The 17,320-nt window shown below is 42.4% G+C and overlaps 1 protein-coding gene across 4 annotated transcripts in view; it reads right to left on the reverse strand.

Annotated features, from left to right (window-relative positions):
• Window positions 1-17,320, reverse strand: part of FBXO25 (F-box protein 25) — an 88,822-nt gene that overhangs the window by 14,816 nt on the left and 56,686 nt on the right. For 2 of the 4 annotated variants that reach the window (XM_012458695.3, XM_012458692.3), the window contains exons 6-9: window positions 15,570-15,663; window positions 14,246-14,430; window positions 8,104-8,286; window positions 3,701-3,844 (exon numbers count right to left, since the gene is read on the reverse strand). In XM_012458695.3, the coding sequence (XP_012314118.1) occupies window positions 3,701-3,844; window positions 8,104-8,286; window positions 14,246-14,430; window positions 15,570-15,663 (606 nt within the window). Of the gene's footprint in view, window positions 1-3,700; window positions 3,845-8,103; window positions 8,287-14,245; window positions 14,446-15,569; window positions 15,664-17,320 lie in introns of all 4 variants that reach the window. The other 2 variants (XM_012458694.3, XM_012458691.3) reach the window with 1 other exon arrangement.

Genomic DNA, 17,320 nt, shown 5'->3' on the forward strand with positions numbered 1-17,320 from the left:
GGACTCTGCCAGGGCCATTGAAGTCAGTCTTTGGCTGTAGAGCTTAACTTAGCCCAGTTACTTACAGACTGTGTGGAAGGCTAACTAAAGCAGGTAGACAAGTTAAAAAAATAGCTCCAATATCGTAGAGCCAGAACAGATGGGAAACCAGCTTGGGAGCAGAGTGGCTCCACAGCACTGCTGACTGGAGAGCTCCAAGCTTATGTACCGTCGGAAGTAACAAAATGACAAAATGCGGACCCGAAACAGATGCACTGTGGTGTCGGCTCATGACCAAGTCTCAGGGCCAAGTAAGGATTTAGAGTCACCAACACCCAGCCTCATTTTAATAGCTTTGATATTACTTTGGTTTCTCAGTCAACAGAAACTACTGGATGCTACACAAACACCACCAAAAAAACAAAACAAAGCAGTAACCCTAAGCCTAAGTGCCATTTTCTGAGCACCAGCTATGTGCCAAGTTGCCAGGTATAGGAACGTTGAGCCTTCACAGCTCCTCTGTGTGGTGGGCCATGGTGTCACACCAAGACCCTAAAAAGGGCGGTGAGTGCAGTAGACCCCAAGGCAGGTCCAGGTCTGCCTGACTCCAATCTGGGCTTGGCCCACCAGGTAACTCACATCTGGATAGCCAGTGGGAGACAGGGCAAGAAGTACCTGACATTTTCAGGGGCTAAATTAGGAGGAATGGCTCTTTGTAAATACTTCCATGCATGGATTCAGAACTAAAAACGTGGACTGTGACTACTGCCTTCTAGAATGATATTCAGTGGGAGAAGCTGTGATGGGACCACTCACTGTAGCTGCAGTGAAGTGGACATCACAGCCTCCAGGGACAAGACATGAACCTCCCAGAACTAAAATGGGCAGCTCTCTTTGCTAGGAGAGACTTGTTCTCAATTTCCATGATATGATAATACATTAAGAAGGTTCACTAAATACAAGAATGGCAAAGCAAATTCTTTTGGAAGGCTAAACATCATCTCTCAATTTATAAAAAAAATCAGAACTTATATATTTCAGGAAACTAGATGCTCCCAAATCCAAAACTTTTGAGCACTGACATGATGCCGCAGTGGAAAATTACACACGTTAAATACATAACACAAACTTTGTTTCATTATAAAATTACTAAAACATTGTATGAAATTATCTTCAGGCTCTGTGTATATGAAACACAGATGAAAAAAATCTGAAATCTGAAACACTTCCAGTCCCAAGCATTTCAGATAAGGGAGATTTGATCTGTTCTGCCCAACAATGTAGACGCGAAGGAGTGTGTATTTCTTCGTTAGTTGCTCAAAAGACAGGGAGAGCGCCAATATTCACACATATAGTTCTAAGAAAAATACTATCACATACAAAACTGAAAGCCTTCTATCCCTTCTCTGAATGATATTTTCCCCTATAAAAGTATCACTGCTTTTAATAGTTCTATAGTACAAAACAATCTGCTGAGGAGGAAAAAGAAAAGTAACTCTTAGGAGAAGCACTAACTCAAATTAGAAATGACAGTATTATGCCCACTCTTACTCTGTGATTGAAGACACAGCCATGTGTTTTCAGTGTTTTAATATTTCCAGAGTAGAACATGGGTCAGTTCTACAAAGAACTACACAGAAGGGGGGCCCTGTTCCCTCCAGGGTCAGGTGTCAAAGCTGGGTGAGAACCTGGACTTGACTCACTTGGCCCCTTTCCTTCTGTCCACAAGCATCTACCTGTGGCTTCTTCTGCAGACAACTCACCTCCATATTGTGCTTTTTGTGCCCTATAACTGGGGAAAAAGAAGAGAATGAGGGCTCTCTTCTGTTTATCTGTAATCTTACTGATGAACTGATTTGTTGACTTCATCAAGTTGAGAATAAACTGGAATCAAGATATTCCTGCTCTTGAGAGATAATATTCTACAAAACAGTTGTACTACTGCAAAAACACATAATACAACTTGAATCCTTTTAATTTCAGAAAAGAGAAGGAATCATACCAAAATATAAAATAAATCAGAAATAAAATCTCATATTCATGTAACAGTAACTATTCATGATGCTGTTTACCTTTGATATACCAAATAAAACTATTAAAATAAGGCATGCAAAACACATCTTTGCATTCTCTGCTCAACCATGGATTAATTTTTAAAGCCACACTCTGTAATTAGAAATGAAAAAATGAAATGCAGTTATCTCTTTCCAACAACCTAGAGCTTGTCTTAGGACCCATCTGATAACAAATTTAGATAAATGTAAAGCATAAGAAGTAATCATAATAGGTTACGGTGTCTATGAGGCAAAAGCTTCGTCTCCCTAGACCTAGCAAAGGCAGGAGCAGAGACAGCCCACTCCTCCAAGAGGCAGGACCTCATCTAGACCAGGGACAGTCAGTGGGAGCTTCCTCTGCAGAGCAGACAGCAGCTCAGCAGAGTCACTCCAGGACCAGCTTCTGCCTAGTTTCAACATCTTTCCTCCCCACCCAGTGAAACCTCACAACATCAAACATGTTCAAATGCAAAGCAAACCATGGAAACACACTCCACGGTGAAAAAATATTAACATGTTAAGAAAAAGTAGATAATGGCCAAGTGCCATGGCTCATGCCTATAATCCTAGCAGTTTGGGAAGCTGAGGCAGATAGATTGCTTGAGTTTGGGAGTTTGAGACCAGCCATGGGTAACATGGCAAAACCTCATCTCTACCCCTACCCACCCCTCCAAAAAAATCAGCTGAGTTTGGTAGCTCTCCTCTGCCATCCGAGCTACTCAGGAGGCTGAAGTGGGAGGATCACTTGAGCCCAGAAGTCGAAGCTGCAGTGAGCCATAACTGTGCCACTGCAGCCATGACTGCCTGGGTGACAGAACAAGACCCTGCTTCAAAAAAAGGAAAAAAAAAAGATTGAATTAGCCGAGCATGGTAGCACCTGCCTGTAGTCCCAGCTACTCAAGAGGCAGGAGGTTGAGGCTGCAGTAAGTTATGACGACAACACTGCGCTCCAACCTGGGTTAACAGAGTGAGACCCTATCTCAAAAAACAAAAAAGAAAATAAAAAAAGAAAGAAGCATATATAGACATTTACCTCTGACTGTGGAAAACATTCTTTTCAGATACACAGTCTGGATGGTGAGAACAGGAAGAAACTAGATGAAGGGATGAGGTAAGTAACAATAGTCTTGTTAAATGCTGATCATATGAATGAGAAAAATGCAGATTTTAAAATCTGGGACTTCTCTATGGACCCTTTTTCTCTAAGAATGTGGCTTTAAGAAATGAAGCCCAAGCTGGTCCTGGCCTTGCAGAGACGGTGGGGACATGAAGGGCTGAAGGCTACGTCTGGGGAAATGAGGAAGGTGTACTTGTCCTCAGATGTGCAGAGGGGTCACACTCCAGCCTTCGACCTCAGGCTGGGGGTCAGCAGGGACCCTGGAGCCGCTGCCCGGAAAAGCCAGCAGCCGCAACCCGCCTGCGATGCCCTCCTACATACTAACTTCTGCAAAAAGGAGAAGCGTTCTGGTTTTCAGCATTTCTGATTTAAGCCACAAGTTGAATGAACCTCTGTTCCCCAACCCCAATATTTGGTAAAATATACCTTCTTAACTTACTTATAACAAACAGTATTTTCCATTTTTTAGTCTTACACTTAAAATACAGGTGATCAGTCTGTTTTACCAAATTTTAATCCTGAAATTCCAAGCATATATTTAAATCGGTACCTTCCAAAAGAGAATGCTGCAGTGCCGACAGAAATGCAGCGTGTCTCCATATTGCTCCTTTGCTGGGTAATGTTTCTGAAGTGCAAAGTACATCAACTTCCACTCAATATGTCCTTTTTCTGAAAGGATCAAATGTCTACAAAACTAAACAAACAAAACTCCATTCAGAATCAGCATAAGATGACTTTAAAAGCATAAAATTAGGTGTAAAACTTTTTTATTTTATTAAATTTTTTTTTTAACTTCAGTAGCTTTAGGGGTACAAGTGGGTTTTGGTCACACTGATGAATTGTACAGTGCTAAAGTCTGGGATTTTAGTGCTTGCATCACTAGAGAAGTATGCATTGTACCCAGTATGTAGTGTTCCATCCCTCACCCTCCTCCTACCCTTCCCCCTTCTGAGTCTCCAATGTGTATTATACTGCTCTGAATGCCTTTGTGCTTAGCTCCCACTTATAAGTGGGAACATATGGTATTTGGTTTTCCATTCCTAAGTTATTTTACTCAAAATAACGGCCTCCAGTTCTATCCAAAATTATTTTTCAAAGGCAGTGTAGTACATAAAACAATTATTTGAAATTAAACTCACTTGGATTAAATCAGTAAGTGACAAATCAAATAAATTGTGTTATGCCTGTATATTAGAATACTACGCAGCTGTTGAACAGACTTAAATATTCCAATCTGGAATGATGTCCATAATATATTATTAATTAAAATAAGTTACACACATATTTGATAAGGGACTTATATCTAGAATATATAAAGAACACTTAACAACTCAATAATAAAAAGACAGATAACCCGATTTAAAAAATGGGCAAAGGACTTGCAAAGACATTTATCCAAAGAAGTAGCATAAATGGACATAACCTCATGAAAAGATGCTCTAGTGCAACCACTTTGCAAAACAGTCTGGCAATTCCTCAAAAAGTTAAACAGAATCCACCATATGACTCAGCCATTCTACTCCTAGGTTTATAACCAAGAGAAATGAAAACATGCAACTACACACAAACTCGAACATGTTCATGGCAGCATTATTTGTAAAGACCACAAACTTTTATCAAACAAACTAAATGTCAATCAACTGATGAATGGATAAACAAAACGTGGATATACATAGTGGGATATTATTCAGCCTTAAAAAGGAATGATGCTCTGATTTATTCTACAACATGGAGCCGTAAGGACATCATGCAAAGGGAAAGAAGCCAGTTACAAGGTAACAAATGCCATAGATTCTACTTATATTACATGTCCAGAACAGGGAAGTACAGAGACAGAAAGTTGTTGGGGGTTGCTTAGGGCTGGAAATGGCAGCTGAAGGGCACAGGTGTTTTTTTTGTGTGTGTGTTTTTTTTTTTTTTTTTTTTTTAACTGAGGTGATGCTGATGTTTTGGCTGTGTCCACACTCAAATCTCAAATTGTATTTCCCATAATTCCCATGTGTCATGGGAGGGACTTGGTGGGAGGTAACTGAATCATGGGGGCAGGTCTTTCCCATGCTGTTCTTGTGATAGTAAGTTACACAAGATCTGACCGTTTTATAAAGGGGAGTTCCTGTACATGCTCTCGTCTGCTGCCATGTAAGATATGACTTTGCTCCTTCTTTGCCTTCCATCATGATTGTGTGGCCTTTTTCTTAATAAATTACCCAGTCTCAGGTATGCCTTTATTAGCAGCATGAGAATGGACTAACACAGATGCCAATGTCCTAATACTGACTATAGTGATGGTTGCATAAAGTGGAGGCTATCTTAATAAAGGTGTTACCAAAAACATCAATATTACAGTTACTTTCAACTATAGTTTTGAAAATGATCAGTGCACAGCTAGATAAATTAATGTGTATGTCTGAGTGTGTATAAAAGCCTGAAACAAAACCAAATGCATGGGCTTAAGGAGTAACAGGGCTGCCTTGGGGTGGGGGCCTTTAACTTGTTTATACAACACTGTACTAGTCTTTAGTGCTATTGCTGCAAGGAGCATTTTTTACTTTTCAGAGCTAAAAATAATCACTTGTATAACATACTTCAGTCATGGCTTTTGGGGGCTTTGGAAATTATCATGGAGTCAATGAGGAAATCTTGTTTCCAATAAAATTTGAAAAGAAGACTACTTCAAAAATAAATAGTAGTAGTTACCAGCCTGGTTATATTTACTATTAATTTCTGTGTCCTCCAGGCAGGCACTGTTAAAACATTAGTTTCTAGAGACTAAATGCAACCATTAGGTATCTCATTTCTACTTCTTACTAATTTTGTGCTATATCAGTGTTCACACTGAAAAAATCCCCTCCCATGGTTTTTCTCCTAAATAACCGTCTGTGATTTTTTTGAACTCAAATGCAACATCCCACCAGATGTTCCAGTAAAGAGCATTTAGCTGACTTTTCCTTCCATACTATTTTGAACCAGTCCAGTTTTCTCAGGTGTCTAGTTTTTACTTTGAGGATGCTTCCTTATCTATGCTTTCTCATAAAAGTTATTTCTAATATGCTTTATTTTCAGGGTCTTAATGTTACTTACTAAGGCCTGAAGAACAGATCATTATTTTTTGACGCTGCGTTTTTATGATTTAGTTAAGAAAATGTGTACAAATGAGAGTACCTGCAAGTGCTAATTACTAATTCTAACTTCACTACTCTAGGATATCAGTGCAGAGCAGACATTTAACTTACTTAAAGCAATTCTTTTAAGAATGGCAATAACCACAGAAATGGCCAAAAGACATACTTAAGTATGTTTAGGGTCCAGATGTATAAACACCTGCCAGGCACTCTCATTAATGCCTTTTGGGAACAGCTCAGGCCTGCGTGTTATAGGCAGTGTCCCGGGGCAAACTGGGAGGCAGAGGGCTCATCCCAGATGACCTTCATTTACCTCTTTTCCTAGGATCTAAACCCTCCCTACAGAATTCTATCCACACCCTCCCCCACATGCCCAATGCTGACTTAAAATTCAATCTACAATCTCCTACTCAAATTAACATTGGAATTCTTCTGCTTATCCGGAACAAGTCCACCTGAGACAGTTTTCCCCAAGGTACCCGTAACCTCTGCTTGGCTAAATCTCACAGGCTTTTCTTTGGCCTATTAATCTCTCTGTCCACGGCCTTGAGGATCCAGCTCCCCCTGGTTCTGGGGCCCCTCCTTCTATTACTCCGCATTGGGGATGGTGCCCTCAGACCCTGCCCAGGCCGACCCATTGCCTCCTGTTCTCTCCAGATGCATCTGTCCAGGCCCTAGCTCCACATACTTCTTGGACACTCTCCATGAGGCCCTTGTTCAGGCCAGCCCCCTCCTGTGGGAGCCCCCAGCCCATTGGGGTCATCTTCCCTACTGCCCTTTTGCACTTCCCTGCCTGTAACTCTTTTTTGCCCAAGGCAGGATCCTAATGGATCTTCTTGTGTCCACTCCAGCCTAGTCCTCAAACAAGAACAGAGGCTCTTCTGAAAGCTGCGATTCCATGTGCTTTGCTGGCTCTCCTGAGCTCGCAGGATACAGACAAGGATCCTTCATGTGGTTCGGCCTTTGCCGTGCTTCCTCACCATCCACCCCTCAAACAGCACCCTCCTAACGCTAAGGTCCTGCTCTCTGCCTAGGCCCTGTTGACTGCCCTGCATTCCAAGGGTAGACCATGCTCCTCATAAAAGGCACCCAGTGCCATTCTAGGTCTTCACGGTGCTGACCACAGTTCAAATCCCACCCCATGAGGAGTGCAACGCGCCTCCTTCTAGCCACCTGCCTTACCTTGCTGTGCCCAGCCCACTGCAGAGCAGGTGCCTTGTACATCTGTGGAGTGATGAGGGGAACCCCCAGTTTGGGCAGAGGCCCAGGAACAGGGGCCACAGGGCCTCATTGTGGATGAGGTGAGGAATGAGCAAACCACCCTGCAAAGGCCTCAAGGAGTGACAGCAGAACACGTACTCCCAATGGCAGCAGGCAAGGCAGGGAGGGAGGTGCACTGTGGACACTCAGGAGCAGCATCTACCATGTGCTGAGAACACTGAGGTGCACAGAGAGGCCTGACTTTTCAAGATGTGCAGCTTGGTCAAAAGCAGAACTGGAAGCTAATTCATGAAATCAGGAGAAAAGGCAGTAAGCCAGGGACTCCATGCACCTTGTTATCAACAGAGGAGAGAAAAGAACTCAGCTCTTGCTTTGCTGTTCAGTTTTGGGTTATTTTTAGAATCATGGTTCTTTTTCAATATGAAAAATAAACCTTACATTCTATAGGAGAGAAACCATAGAAATCTCAATAAATTCTGATTGTTCCTGGTTCTTTAGAAGTGGAAAATATCCAGCCATTCTTTCCCTCCAGGTGAGTTTATAGGGTTTGGCCCCCAGGCGGACTCTACTAAACTCTCAGCCTGAGAGGACACTGCTGCACCCCACTCACCTGCTTTTCAGCAAAATGGTACTGACATAGTTTCTTCCATAGCTGTCTGTCTTCACTGAGCATATACAACGTGGGGGTCACCTGGCCTAAGGTGATGATGTCCCATCCATCTGAGAACCGGTATAGGATATTGTTCAGCATGTGCAGAGGAAGGTCGCTGAGGGTGAGGCCGTTGTTCACTTGCTGAAAGGAAAACACAACGGCATCTCATTGAGAAGATGCCAATGTTTGTTCACACAGTAGCTGAATAGTCAAGCTAGGATGAATGCTTCAAAACATGGTAACACAAAAGGAGCTCTCCAGGTCATGTGTCGCAAGGCATCAAGGGCCTGCATCCACTACCCTGGGAAGGGCTGCACAGCAGGACAGAGCCGGGCTGTTACTGGGTGAGGCCAGGTCTCTGTCAACACCAAGAGGTCAACACTCCACTACTACATCAAGACACAACTGGAGAAGGGCAGGTCTGCAGATGTGGCACTGCTGCCCAGATGAATCCAAAGCGCCACGAGAGCAACACGACCCCCATCACCAGCAGGGGGCGGGGCCTACGCCACACCCATCTGGTTGCCTGGACAGCCCCTAGGCCTTGATGGGTCACAGCTGGTCACCCCAATGATGAGGGAGGTTGACGACGTCATCTGCAAAGCCCCTTCCAGCTTTATGGGCTGTTTTCTTTTTCTTTACTAAGGTGTAATTGATAAACGAAATCTGTCTATATTGGCAGCGCTTGGTGTTCTGTGCTTGTCTGTATTATGGAACAACGGCTACAGCCCAGTTTGTTGTCTGTCACTTCAAGTCATAATCTTCTTGTTTCTGTGGTGAGAACATTCAAGATCTACGGTCTTAGTAAATGTGAAGTAAAGGATGTATAATTATTAACTGCGGTCAGCATGCTGTGTAGACAACCTCCAGAACAGACTACTGCACTACAGAAACCTTTCACCCTCCATCCAACATCCCTCAACCTTCTAGCTTTACATTTCTATGACTTCAAGTTTACAAACTATGTTCTCCCTCACACACACCAGAGAGTAAATGCAATGCATCTTCCCTCAGAAGATACACGTGTGTGCATGCGCCAGGCTGAGGAAGGGTGGCTGTCCTTGACTCCAAGGAGTGGGCTGAATCAGTTCAAAAATTAAACTCTGTTCTGAGGCTGACCTGGAACAGCCCTGGATTGGGTTTGAGGCTCAGACTATTTCAGACTTTTCAGGCCTCAGTTATCTCTAAATGCATCCCTTCCAGCACCTCTTCCTGACAGCAGGGTTCTGGCTGTTTGGGCGGGACAGAGGTTACCTGGTCCCACCTTGGTTCCGGACCCCAATCTGGGGTGGCGCTTCTCCCATGTGTTCACTTGTGAGCTTCTGATTTGTGTTTGTTTCTTTCGTTCCCAACAGGTCAATATACGTACTGATCCACAGGGACAGCGAGCTTCCTTCTGATGTGTTGTGCCTGTCTGTAATCCTACTGCAAGCAAAGCACAGTGACCATGCACTTTTTGGCTAAAATGAGCTAATGCTGTGAGGTGGTTCTCAAAATCACCTGACCTCTGTAACAGTGGAGTGTAGGGAGAGGTGACCGGGGCACCTGTGCCTTGACACCCCATTTTCTTCTCCTGCTTCTCTATAATGTCCTTGCTATGGAAGCACCTTCTCAGGACTTCAGAGTGGAAACTGCTGCAGGGCCCTTCTCATGCATCCCAGCAGGCAGCATGAGGAAGGACCGCCAGTGATGCACTCCAAGCCACCTTTTACCTTATCTAGCGCACTATGCATCTGCCAGACATGGGTGGGGCCTCAACACTGCTTCACAGTTTGTGAAGCACTCCAACATTCTGGACAGAATCATGAAGCTTTCATGGACTGCACCAGTGCTGTCCTGCCCTGTACCATCCCTTCACACTCATCTCCACACACGGCTTTTTTGCCCCTACAGCTGACGGGACCCACACAAAGGGCAGATGTCAGCCCTGTTGTAGGCTATGGAGCTGCACAGTCTAAGAGACATCACTTCCCCTGCTGCCAGCATGGTGCCCATAGGCTCTCTACAAACTTCTTTGCTCATTACTGATGAGTCTGACACATTTGATTGAAGTCTTAACCCATCCTTTCATCTTTATCATCTAGCATATGGCAGAGAGTACATAGAAAACAGAATATGGCCAGGCTGCATGGCTCATGCCTATGATCCCAGCAACTGAGGAGGCTGAGGTGGAGGAGGATCACCTGAGCCCAGGAATTGAAGGCTGCAGTGAGCTATGACGGTACCACTGCACTCCAGCCTGGGCAACAAAACAAAAAGGTAACATGCATGCAAATCAGTAACACTCTCACAAGAATTATGTCTTCCAGGTGCTTCATTTTTCTTCCTATTGAGAAAAATTTCTGTAGCAGACTGGAGTTTAAAAATATTCTGCTGCCTAAATCATAAAGTTTAAAGGTAGTATGAAGAAAAAAAAATCCTGGATTAGTAGAGTTATAGAATCTGGTGTGACAACTTGGCATTTGGGATTTCTGGCAGAGTCCAGTTTTACAGCCCTGTTAATGGCTATAACAAGAGGGTGTACTAGGAATGCCAGCACTTCTCATCCAAACAAAATCTTGAAATGTGACAAGGCACAGAAGTCTTGCTGAACATGTCAGAAATCCTGCTGCATTTTTCCCTGCACCTCCTCCTCCACTGATTCACTACCTGCTCTTTGCCATCATGAAATCTCTCACACCTACACTGCACTGGAAGGAAGAAACGATGCTGCTGCTTTTCTTGTTTTAGGGTAGCCTCAGCTATTGCTTGCTACTATCAATGATTCCCATTTCTCTGTGGAAGCACTTCTGCTAGCACACCACACTCTTAGCCCCTAGATGCAGAAGTTCCCATACCTTCTCACAGGAGTCAATTCTGCAACTTCTGGGAATTTTGTTAGCCAGTTTACTTATTGTTGGTGGCTTGAAGTCAGTCATAGTGGGAAAGTGACAAATGCTACAAATCAAACCTCTTGGCCCTGGAGAGCCAGTTGTTAAGCACTGACTAATATACCACCACCTGGATACTTTCCCCTCAATCTTTAAGCTCCACCGAAAACATCACATCTCTTGTGAACCAATGTAATGCCAACGGCCCTGTGTGCATCTGTTACAACACCCCCACTGAGTTCCGTGACACATCATGTGCTCTTCTTCCTGGGGCCCTTGGAGGCCCCATGCTAAGGCTTATGCCTGCTAATGCAGGTGTCCCACCTGACAGTGGGCCTAGCAGTGCTGAATGGGTGAGGAAGCATGTGAACACATACCTGTGTGCCTACTCTGACTGAGTCACAGAGATGTGCACAGGAAAGCCAATTCATCAGCTCTAACATATCTTCAAATGCAGCTTAAACAGCAAAGTATACTTGTTCAACAAGAAAAAAAATTCTGATGGTCTTAGGAACTTTTCAACATGAATATACATTAAATTTCTGCTTACTTTTGGGACGACGAGAATTTAGATTTAAGGGGTATCAAGGCATTTTTTTCTTTTTTTAGACGGAGTTTCATTCTTGTCACCCAGGCTAGAGTGCAGTGGCGCGATCTCAGCTCACTGCAACCTCTGCCTCCCAGGTTCAAGCAATTCTCCTGCCTCAGCCTCCCGAGTATCTGGGATTACAAGTGCCTGCCACCACGCCTGGCTAAATTCTGTATTTTTAGTAGAGATGGGGTTTCACCACATTGGACAGGCTGGTCTTGAACTCCTGACCTCAGGTGATCCACCCTCCTCGGTCTCCCAAAATGTGGGGTTTACAGGCGTAAGCCACTGTACCCAGCCAGGGGTGTCAAAGTATTTCTTCTTCGGATAATCTAGAAGACAAAGATGATTGTCAGGTCAATGGAGAAACCTGGCCCCTGTGTCCTGTGAGGCTAAGATGGCGGAACTTCAGGCGGTACGCTCAGACTTCCATTTTCAGGGATCCGGGGAGGCTCTCACCTGCTATGTTCTAACCCCATCTGCTTGAGTCACCTCAAAATTCACATAAGTGTGAGGCAGCAATCCACCATCAGCCAGCAGGTCAGGAGACCAGATCTTCGCCTTAAGCTGCCTCAGACCAATTTGGCTGACTGAGTCCGGCATCCACAAATGCAGCTTGGTTAATTGAGCTGTAAAGTTCTCTTTCTACTGGTTTCAAGTAACATTCCCAGAAAGGTAAAACTCCTCTGGCCAACTCCTACAAGCGAACCTGACCCTCCTCGAGGCTGGAAGCAGGGTACAGGGTCCAGAAGCCAAGCTCCTCACAGAGGCACATGCCATGCCTCCTGCTCCAGAGAGCACTCAGGTACTGCTGTGAAGAGATGCCAGGCAGTATGCAACCATGAATCAAACAGGAGAAACAAGTTCAAGGTCTTTGATGGTTAAGATGTGAGTGGAAATGATGAAAACTGGCACCTTTGTGTTATCATCTATGCTCTTATTCCTCAAACATTAATCATTAATTTCATTTTTGTGCCTTATTTTTCCCACTTGATCAAAGTGATGCTACGGTAACACCTACCCATCTGTGCGGAGGCAGAGAGGTACTGCCATGTAAGTGTGCTCTGCCTACCAGGGCTGTGCGAATCACCCCAGGCCAAAAGCAGAGTAACTTCTCCTTTCACTGGCTATGGGCAGCCCTGAGTGGGGCAAGCTGGGGCCACATGCACTCCTATTATCCCTCTGCCTGTGCCTCTTCTTAGGTAGTATGAACAGAAAGACATACAGCTGTGCCTTCCTGCTCTGCCTCTGTCCACCCAGTCAAAGGTGCAAGCCTCTCCCTTGCTTTCTCCTTTCTCTCCTCTTGTTGAGGTATGGCCCCATCCTTGGAGCTTCTTTGCTGTCCCCACTGGTCTGAGGCTGATATTCAACCACATCTCTCTCCAAAGAATGCAGAGCCACTAATCCTAGCTGGAACTTCCTAGCCAGAGCAGAAAGGCTGCTTCCTGGCCTTTCCCAAACACCCTCTTCCTTGGGATCCTGACCATGAAAACCCACCGTGGACAACAACATTCCCTACTCTCTTCCCAGAGGGTCACCAGCTGGTCATCACTACCATGGATCTGCCTCATTAGGGGACTTGAGCCACATGGTCTGGCCACTCATGTCAGGACTTCTACAGCAAGGCCGTGCCATGTGTAAGTGTCTCACAGATGGATTTTTAGCACAACCCATCTACGCATGGGGAACACAGCAAAAGAAGCAGTGAAGAGCCAGCCTATGCAAAGCTCTGAACTACTGTAGGGTCATATCAAGACAAGAGAACACAGTCCAATGTTTATAACAAACTTGCTTAACTCCTACTGACGCTGAATGTTAGATTATTAATGATAATTTCAGACTTATAACTAGACAATCATCACTCTTTTTGTAAATCCCATATTAGATGGCAAATAAACAGCCAAAAGTTAAGGCATTCAAAGGGCACTTGAAAACCCCTCCTTTAACGTGGAACCTGGGGTGCAGTGATAAAAGGTAACTATAAGGCTACCAGTACAACCTGCAGAATCTTTCTACCACAAAGGCTACATCATTCACACCACTAAGATATATCTTCAGTTTATTCTTTTTCTTATTATTACTAGAGATAAATAAAACACTATCTAAAATATTGGGGCAATGGTGTTAACATTTTTCTAGTTACCAGAATAAAGAAAAAATATCAAAAACAACTGAGGTGATTTGCACCTTCTTTTGGCCTTGTTTGCTGTTGCCAAGAACTATAAACACATCCCCAGAAAAGATAGCAAGGAAGAAGACAAAAAATTAATAACCTGGGAGAAGCAAGAACTAAATAAATAGAGAATTACTGGCAATGCAATTTAGCCTTAATTTACTGAATGTTATTCTAATAACTGAAATATTCATACTTCCCAAGAAGGTAAATTAATTTACACCTAATCACCCACAGGATCAGCCTGGTTTAATGATTGCTATTCCCACTATCTTTCCAATAGCAACTATAAGCCATTAATGAGTCTTTGGTCCTATTCTATTTTAAAACGATGTGATGAATATTTATGAAAGTGTTAAAAAAAACTTTCAAAAAGCTATAGCAGTCTTTCATGTATGCTTAGAAGAGATAACAACTTTTGTAATATAAAAACAAAGTGTAATAATTCTTGTGAAGAGATATTTATACCTTAGTCATCTGAAGATCCTGTAGCTGTTGTTGCCAGGTGAGAATAGTTTCTAATCGGCAAATCCAAATATTGATGTTTCCCACTAATACAGACTTCCCTACTCCTCTAATAAGAATGCAGAGGGTGGAGCTTAGGTCTTGCAGAAGATCTTTGATTAGGCGAGGATTGTGGTGATCATCAAGAACTGGAATAAATAAAACTATGGATGGATACAGTTAACCAACACTTTAAAAAATAATCTAGTTTCACAACCCAAACGTCCACTGACAGATGAATAGACAACATGTGATCAATACATGAAATGGCATATTATTCAGCCTTAAAAAGGAGGGAAATTCTGACATATGCTTCAGCATGGATGAACCTTGAAGACATTACACAAAGTGAAATAAGCTAGTTACAAAAGGACAAATATTATATAACTCCACTTATATGAGGCACATAGAGTAGTCAAATTCATAGAGACAGAAAGCAGAATGATGATTACCAGGGGCTGGGGGAGGAGTAATGGGGAATTCGTGTTTAATGACACAGTTTCAGTTTGGGAAATGAAGAGGTTCTGGAGATGAATGGTGGTATCAATGCACAGTAAGATACACGTACTTAATGTCACTGAACTGTATGCTTAAAAACTGCTAAAATGGTAAATTTTATGTTATATGTATTTACCACAATAAAAAAGTTTGTGTAACCCAAAAGTGACATGATTTTTGAGATACCAAAAATATAATGAGATTTTTAAAAACTTTAAAATTTTATCTGATAAATTTTCAGTTGGGTCTACAATTTTGCCTTTAAAATGGTCGGTTTATAATTTCTTTTGTACTTAACAATTTTAAAATGCCTTAAATACAGAGTCACATATACCTATGTATGTATAAAGTCATGGTGTGAAATTTAAAGTTCCATTTACTAACAGCCAGTAATTTATCCAGGCAAACTCATTAAATTCAAAAGAAAATTATTGGCTTATTTGATGCCTAAGTGAGTAAGTCACAATCCTGCTAATTTTGGAAGCAAACATTTAAAATGAACTCTGATTAGCCAACCATGAAAAGGTAAATAGCTTTTTAAAATTCTGGGATTAGTTATTTTTCCTAATATATCCCTTTGTATGCAAAAGCAACTTAAAAAAAAAGTAAATAGCAGTAACAGAACACCAGGAACTGGAGGGATGACCTGTACTTCTGACGTTACCACATTATTTACACAATTGTTCCTGACAGCATGCATACTGGGGAAAGATTAAAAGAAAAATCCCATCTCCTTACACCAAATTTCTAGTTAAGATTTAGAGTATTAAAAATACAGTGATCATCTTACCCTTCTGAACAATTTTATCCAAAATGTTGAAGTAATTCTTTTGTGCCACACCGCTCAATGAAGTTAACTGGGATTTTGCAATTAGCTGCAATAACTTAAAGGAAAGAGGAAAAAAAGCTGAGTGACATATAAATCTATTTAATATGGAATTACAAACCACAGTGATATAACACACATGCATGAACATTTCTAACATGCCATCCTAAATTAAGTCACTGTAACAGTCTGCGTCTAGCTGTAGGAACAGTCACTACCCATGCTAATCTGAAGAGAACTTCATACAAGGGAGCTGAGGCAGTCATGGCCTGCAGCTCTGCCTTTTAGTCTTACAGGCTTTCACTTAGTTAGTGGAAGCACATCTCCTCCCAGAGCCTAGGCTGCAGGAGTCTGAAATGGTGCTTCTAGCTTTCCAGCCTCTGTAGTACAAGGGCACACCAGAAAGAGGCTAGAATGAATGCTTGGGCACTAACAAACACTTGCACAACCTAAGCCCACATCTGCAGCTGTGTACTGAACAGACAATCAGAAAATCAAACAGCTCTTCCATGTAGAAATTAAAAAGGAAAAACAAAACCGAAACTCATTATTAAATAGCATTTTGTATTTTAAAACTCATTATTAAATAGCAAATAAATTGCATTAAAATAAAAATTGTAGAATTTGTATTCCAGGAAGCCAAAGTAACAAATCCCTATGACAGAACCCATGAAATAAGGCCCTGGCTGCTGCTCCTCTTGCCCCTCCTGGGATGCTTTCTTTTCCGGCTGCCCCTATTCTGATGTGCAGCAGGAAAAAGTGGGCTGCTGCTTTAATGCTTTTTGTCCCACTTTATTTTTTGTTTATTTTGTCCAGTATATCTTTTCATTCTTTTATTTTCAACTTTTGTAAATCATTGTTTTAGGTGTGCTTCTTACAGACAACTTAGAGTTGGGTTTCACTTTTTGATCCAGTCTGAAATCTTTTACTTTTACCAGCCTTTAGGTTATGTATATAAGGTTATGTGTTTACATGTATAGAGACAACATGTTTGGTCTTAATTTTATGACATGTTTTTACAGCTTTTTGAAAAAGTTTTCATTCTCTCTGTAGTTCTTCTGAAACTTAGGACTGTTTGCACTATTTTGTCCTGGGGGTTACTTTTGGAATTTTAGCTCCATGTAATTCTCTTATCCTTTGGAATCCTTATACAACACATCTTAGTGTTGTTAGTTCCCTGTTCCACATCGTGATAAAACTGCCATTCATCTTGCTCCTTCTTCCTTCCATCCCTCTCCGCTACAACTTAATTTTAGTGAATAAGATCTTAATGCCTCCCCTGTGATTACAAGTGAGACAGTCACTAAACCTCTACCACCGACCTTTTCTCCTCCACCACCGACCTTTTCTCCCCCACCCTCCACTCACACTCCCCTCCATCACAGTCAGCCACACAGCTGATGCTGCAGGGATTCACTGACATCCAGTCCGATGGACATCGTTTCTCTAGCCAAAAATGCTCATGAGAACAAAAAGTATTCCTTGAGTTCTTACATGATCAATACTCTTTGCAGTCTGAATACAAAAGACAGTTTGACTGGATATAAAATTCATAGATCTATACTATCACTGCCCAAGCTTAGCTTTTGGTAAGCTTCGTGCATATTTTAGAGTCTGTGCATTGCATCTGCCTCTTACTTCTCTGAAAACAGAGTTTCTCATCCCTTCCTTCCAATTCTCCTTCCAGCCTTTCTTGATTTCCAGAATGAGAAATC

The sequence above is a fragment of the Aotus nancymaae genome, unplaced genomic scaffold (genome assembly GCF_030222135.1).
Source record: "Aotus nancymaae isolate 86718 unplaced genomic scaffold, 86718_ANA_hifiasm-v0.15.2.pri h1tg000090l, whole genome shotgun sequence".
NCBI lineage: Eukaryota > Metazoa > Chordata > Mammalia > Primates > Aotidae > Aotus > Aotus nancymaae.